This window comes from Varanus komodoensis, unplaced genomic scaffold, assembly GCF_004798865.1.
Source record: "Varanus komodoensis strain SLA01 unplaced genomic scaffold, ASM479886v1 scaffold58, whole genome shotgun sequence".
NCBI classification, from domain to species: domain Eukaryota; kingdom Metazoa; phylum Chordata; class Lepidosauria; order Squamata; family Varanidae; genus Varanus; species Varanus komodoensis.
In genome coordinates this window covers 2,865,517-2,872,363 of record NW_025336197.1, presented here as the reverse complement: position 1 = coordinate 2,872,363, position 6,847 = coordinate 2,865,517, and the positions used below count along the sequence as shown (strand labels likewise).

Sequence of the window (6,847 nt, the reverse complement as noted above, 5' to 3'; positions counted from 1 at the left end):
TCACAGGATAGGCATTTGACAGTGCCATGTTTAGTACAGGGCATCCTTTATCTTTCTTTGAACTAAGATTACTTGACCCTTTCAGAGGTTTAACTGTATAGTATATCAGTGCTTAAGAATTAGCTCTAAAGAGCTCTTATTTACCTATTTCAGCATTAATTCATATACATGCTTATTAGATACGTAAACATACCAGTTTTATAATTGTGAAATATTGTTAGTTACAGATTTTAAAAGCAGCCATTAAGCTTTGATTTTCTATTGATCTACCACTTCTAGATGTTTCCTACTTTTTATTGCACATCTTAGATAGCATTCACTGGATTGGAATGGAAATTGTATGAGAACAAGCATGGCCAATTGGGTAAGCTGAAAGCATTATCTAGGGCCAGGTCATATTTGTTGTGATCCATGTGACACAAAGTCCTGTTGTGCTTGTATGAACCAATGCCTTTAGATGCCACTGCACAAGAATGAAGGTGGACAAATGAAAATCATCTAGATCAAGGCACCAGCTTGTAAATCCAGTGCTTCCAAACAACTCTGGGCTCACTTCTAGAAGTAATACAGGATACTGCAGGTATCAGGTAGATCCAGATCCGAGTCTTTTTCCTTTCCAGCAGCTGCCAGCTGCCTTGGAGGCACTTGTAACTGGAACATGGTGGATGTAGCCTTCTGAAGAAGTGAACTTGAGCCTCTGCTTGGGTTATGTCATTTTAGGACACTGATGAGCACACAAGGGCTTTCAAGCTGTCCATTGATGGAATAATTACATATAGTTTCCAAAGGCTGGTAATGAGCTGGCAAGATGTGTGACTGGAGGCATTGTAAGAGCAAAGTAGACAGGGATGGGGCAGCAGATTGTTTCCTTGAATATTCTGCCTCCTGGTGCTTGCCTAAACATATTGCTGTGACACTATTTTAAATGTTGACATTCTCAGATTGTGATTTATGTTCCCCTAAAAAAAGGCAGCAGGGATTCGATGGGGTGTAATGGAAAACTCTGGATTGTAAATGTGCTGCTTGTGCTCACCATCATGATGAAAAAAGGCAGAGATAACGCATAGTTATGGGGAAGCTGATAGGAGTAATGAGAACTAATCCAGCTGAATTGTTTACAATTAGGGCCATTTTCTGTAATGTTATTCCAAAGTGCCCACATTTATTTTAAGCCAAATGGCAGTGAAATGACAATGTTTTAAGGTCTTTGAAGTAAATTAGAAAGTAGAATAAATTGACATTAGTCCTTAAATCTTTCCATGCCATACAAGTATTCCTGTGATCCTGGACAGAAGCTCTTGCCTGACCTTTGTAAAGTGATCATAGTGGATGAAAAGCAGAAAATAGATATAATATTTTCCCTCTTTGAAATCACATTTAGGAAAGAGATATAAGCATAACAGTTAATATTGGTGCAGGATGAAAACATGTCTTTACATTTTAAGAAAGTAATGAACATTACAGTACATTTTCTTGATGCAGTTCTTGTGGGAATTTTATCTGGCAGTGATACTAGATACAAAATGTGCTGTAAGACTTTGAGAGAACAACAGAATTCATAGAATCATAGTAGAGTTGGAAGGGGTCAGAAGGCTTCAGGGTCCAACCCCCTGCTCAGCATAGGCTCCTAGTTAAGCCATTCCTCTCAAACAGCTGTCTAGTTGCATCTTGAATGCCTCTAGTGTGGGAAAGCCCACAACCTCCCTTGGTAATTGATTCCATTGTACTGCTTTAACAGTCAGGAAATTTTTCCTGATATCTATCCGGAATCTGGCTTCCTGTGACTTGAGCCCATTGTTCTATGTCCTGCAGATCCGGTCCTTCCTTCAAGTACTTGGAGAAGTGCTATCATATCTCACCTCAGTCTTCTCTTTCGAGACTGAACATGCCCAGTTCTCCCAATCTTTCCTCACAGAGCTGTTTCCCTGGATCATCCTTGTTGCCCTCCTCTGAACCCTTTCCAGCTTGTCTGCTTCTTTATACTGTCATGCCCTGAACTCTGTTCCTGTCTACTGAGAAGCAAGTCCCACTGAGTTCACAGCCAAGTGTGCAGAGGACTGTAAACCAGACTCACACAACCCAAGACTACCCTTGACTACAGTTGGCCCAAGGCCTTGACTACAGTTCCTTTGTGGCTCCTACCTCTGCACCCATTTCTCACCTTTTACACTGCCGTAGTTGTCGTGACTACCCCTTCTGCCACAACTGATTGCTAGCCCTCCCTCCAGAAATCCTATCAAAGATTTCTCTTTCCTCATTGGTAGCAGCAGCAATGAAAGATCAATCAGCACCATGATCACTGGAGAGCAAGAAAGAGGGTATGCACATGTGGGTATATATGTGTTTATGCATATGCAGCTGTTTCTTGAACCAGGCCCTCCAGACAGAAAAGGCTATGCTTTCTCCCATTGTAAATATGACAAAATACTGACAGCACATCCTGATATATGTCTTAGAAGCAGGCCTTGCTGAGTTAATGGGTCTTACTCCTGAATAACTGGGTACAGGATTACAGTTCTTCAACTTAACATACATATTGTGAAAAAATAAGGGACTATGATCTTCGCACCTGAATTTGTGCAACAGAGACAATATCAGCACTATAGATGTTCTAATCGTAACACCCACACACTTCCTTTGCTGAGCAAAAGTTTTTCTTCTAGATCGGCATGTTTAAAATTAGCCTGAAGGTCGATTCTGAGCGGAAATACCCTTGCCACAGTACATGCTGGAAATGTTTGGTGGAGTTGGCTTTTCTTTTCTCTCTTGCACCAGAACAACATGGATTTAGTAAAATCGTTGTTCTCAAAATTAACAGAGTTCAGGGAAAAATAAGAGCTCACTTTCAGGACATGATTCTATTTGGAGGTCAGACTTCCTAACCTGGTGGAGTCCAGATGCTTTGCATCACGACTCCCATAAATCCAAGGCATCTAATGGTCAGAAATTATGAGTTGTATCTAAAACATCTGGAAGGTGCCAGATTGGGGAAGGCTGATATACACAAATATAACCAACCCTTCAACATGAAGGGCAGCATGTATGACTGATACAGGGGCTAAGAACTTACTTGCAGCCATAATCAACTAGCCTTGGGCACTGACCAGAAAGTACAGGGTGAATCTGGGAAGGCGGATAAGGGCTGTTTTACTGGCACAGAATTGTTTCTATTGGTTATAGATCACTACCCACTCCTGTGGCATTAGAACTGCAGTCAGGGTCCACAGAAGTGCTGAGTTATCCTTGAGTTGTTCCTACAGATGCTTGGATGTCTCCCATTTTCATCATACCCCTCCAAGAATCTCCCCTGTGGTGAATTTGTGATGCATCTTTTAATATAAATGTTTTCAGACATGTTTTGCTTGTGTTCTTCAAGGCATTGCTTATCTTACAAGCAAAAGTTGCTGTGCTCCTTTGAGTCACAGGATTTCCCTCCCCACAAACATTTTTGCAGTAAGGTATGTTGAAGCCAGAGTACTATGCATGTCTTTAATCCAACAGAATTTTAAGCATGGTTATACTGTATGTTCATGACAGGGATGGACAGAAGGTAGCTTGGGATCCATTAGTAGATCTCTGGGCAAGTTTTTGTAGCTCGCGACCCAACTGCTTAACAAGAGCAAGAGTATAAAAGCTTCCCAACCCCCTCTAAGTTAGTCTCTAACTGAAAAACATGAGTAGATTTTTATTTGAACGGACTATGAGCATACTTCTAACCACAAAAACAGATTCTTGGTCTACCTGTGTACTCAAAGACACCCCCATTCCTTGATTCTAGGAGTATGTCTGCTTTCCTGAACTACTATTTTGCAACTGGCTCCAACTTGAACTTCTAGGAAAGAAAATTAAGAAGATCTTGAAAGCCTGATGTCTGTCTACTGCAGCCTTACGATTTCAGTGCGAAGGATGCAAGTCATATATACATTACATGGGTCTCAAACCAGCTGACACATGGCAAGACAGTGCAGGCAACATTAAAAAGATGCATTTTAAGAGAACTGTTGATAACATAACAGATACCTGCAAAATCCCACAACAAAACGTTTTTAGAGCCATTGCATTGCTGAGAACACATTTACACAGTATCAGAAGTGAATGGTATAAGCCAAGGGTTTTCAACCTGGTGCCCACAAGACCAGTTGAGGCACCAGCCCAGCTATTTCACACCATGCAAGTGAATGGAGCAATTCCCCATTCTCTTGCCATCCTGTTTGCTGAAAAATAGCTAGATAGGGTTAAAGTCCACTCCCCTCCAAGCACCCTTGAAAAGTCAGCATGTGTAATACAAACACAGGGTACACATTCATGTATGTGTATTACAGATAAGGGTGTGTGAGTAGTCCCCACATATTTAATATGACCCCCATCCCCCAAGATCTAATTTGTGGCAGCACCCTGGCTATTTTTTCAAAAGCCAAAGGTGCCAGTGAGTATAAAAGGGCCAGAAACCCCTGGTGTAGTCCATATATTGCTAGATATTGCTGTCCACAAAAAATGACACTTTCTTTTCCTATCCATCCAACCTAAGCAACCATATGAAGTAACCTTACAGAGTGTAAGTGGCACATACTGCATGACACAGACTTTCCACATTAAAAAAACAGAACTGGCATAGCAATGCGAACAACTCCTTACCTGGTAAGTTAAGCATTTCAGGACAGATTCCGAAATGTTTTTAAACGCTGATCAAGCAGATGCTGTCCCAGGTAAAATCAGGGAGCATATCAATAGTGACTGCACTTTGAATGCTGGAATTGCAACTTGTGGGTTGGGTTTCACAGAGCAATGAGGCATCTAGGCTATTAAATCCTGCCAGTGCTATCTTGAGGATATGGGAGAAGATGATCAGGCGCTCTAACAAAAGGCAATGAAACAAATGTGTTGTATTCCCCATTTTCTGTCAGGATTAATCTACAAATGGCACACTGGAGCAGGCTACTTAAAAAACACGTAGTTCAGAACCACACAGAGCAATTGACTTCCTAGTCATATGCAGGTTCAGAAACATGCAGTGCTGACCTGGGTGTATCCCACAAGGAGTAAAACAGTGCCTTACAAGAAGCACATGTATGAGCCACAGTGTTTTTATTGAGTGCTTTAATAATACAAGTGTACATCAACTGATCCACAGTCAAAAGTGGCAGGTCCCTAAGAAATTTACAAGCACTTTTTATTTTAAGTAAATCAAAATACATATCTGGTTTAACCCAGTAGCCTTGTATTTGGGAAACAGAAGGCTAGTGTTAAAACACAGTCTTAGTAATGCACAGTGATTCTTGATTTTATGCTTTTTATACAAAACCTGTTCCCAGTAGCATGCACCCACCATTAGAGACTTCCGTACAAAAAAATAACCCTAAACACTACATTTAAGTAGAAACAAGATAAAGTTCTGTTTGTTTGCTTGTTCTTCCCAAAGACACACAAAAGAAAAAAAATACATTAATACAAAGCTTTGCGATAAAGCTCTATACTATTACAGATCCAACATTCCTTGCACTGTAATCCAAAATTCCCAATCCATATTTTCAAGATACAACTTTCAAGTTGAACAGAAAAAATAAAATAAACAATAAAAATAAAGGGGGGAGGAAGGGAGCCAACGTTGTCACAAAATGCTTCAAAATGTAATAAAAATAAGGGACGGGGGGCTATTGATGCACTTGGTGAATGTGCTTGCACAGGTCCAGCATGCTGTACAGCAGACTCCTATGTAGCGTATCTCTTGGTCCACTGTCTGGCCATCCTGTCATGCTCTGCTCTGTTAGTCATGTACTGAGTAGCAATACTTCCAACCAGCGGGTCAGCTGCAAAGAAAGCAAAACAGTCAAGCACTTGCAAACTCGAAATGCTATGCTTACTCTGAGTGTAAGACAAAGGCAATATCCTTTTCCTCACACGATGTCAAATTGAATTTAGGATAAAGGGAGAACAGAGCTAGACTTGTGCACTTGCAAGTCTGCCTGCGCTCTGGTCTGGTTTGAGGGCTTGCTCGCTGAGTTGTGCTGCTGTGTTTCAGCTTCAAAATCTGCCCATTACACCATCATACGCATAGGTCACTGCAACATCAGCCCATTTGGCAGCATGTGAAGCAGGCAGAGCTAACAGTATTATGTAAGTGAAGCCCTGCAAATAAATGCTGAAATGCGGAGGGCTTCTATTCAGGGTTACATCTGCTCCATTCATTCACCTCTGGTTTCCTTTATTTCCCTTCAGCATTTTTGTGCTGAGGTGGGAGGTTCTTGTCTCATTGAGGAATTTTAGATTTCATTGCTCTATTTTTGTTTTGTGGGGTAGATTAGGAAGACAAACTTGTGCCTAACCCCAGCTAACTTAAAAGTGTGGGTTCCTGTTTTGATGTCTACAAGCAGCATTTTTTTAATTCCTTGGGGACATTTTAAAATATTTTCTTAATGTGTAACTGGAAATGACCTATCCAATGAGGTAGTTCCTTCTACACATTTTAGGTCTGCATCTCTCTTCCTTTCTCCTTTCTTTTCAGCTGCTCCTTCAATTCTCCCTCCCACCTGATTGTTTTTGCCTCTTAGTCAATCAACATACCATGCCACTGAGTCATCATGTGTCTGTTCATTCTTCAACAGGGTCTTTTTCTTACTTTTTCTAGGTATCTGCAAAGCTCAGGGTTACATCAAGTCAGTGACTACAGTGGTACCTCGGCTCACGAACGCCTCAGTTCACTACCAAATCGGGTCGCAAACAAAAATTTCATTAAAAAATTGAATTAGGTCACGAATTCAGCATTGGGTGGCAGCCGCACTCACGGCCATCTCCTCCCCTCCTTGAGTGGGGAGATGGCCATGATCGTGCTTGGGGCGTGGGGGGGGGG

The 6,847-nt window shown here is 41.3% G+C and overlaps 1 protein-coding gene across 1 annotated transcript in view; it reads right to left on the bottom strand.

Annotated features, from left to right (window-relative positions):
- Window positions 1-5,070: 5,070 nt before the first annotated feature.
- Window positions 5,071-6,847, bottom strand: part of LOC123033061 (ubiquitin-conjugating enzyme E2 E2) — a 142,864-nt gene continuing 141,087 nt past the window's right edge. Inside the window, exon 6 of the mRNA XM_044449407.1 lies at window positions 5,071-5,807. Coding sequence (XP_044305342.1) covers window positions 5,710-5,807 — 98 coding nt within the window. The 3' untranslated portion in view covers window positions 5,071-5,709. The remainder of the gene's footprint in view (window positions 5,808-6,847) is intronic.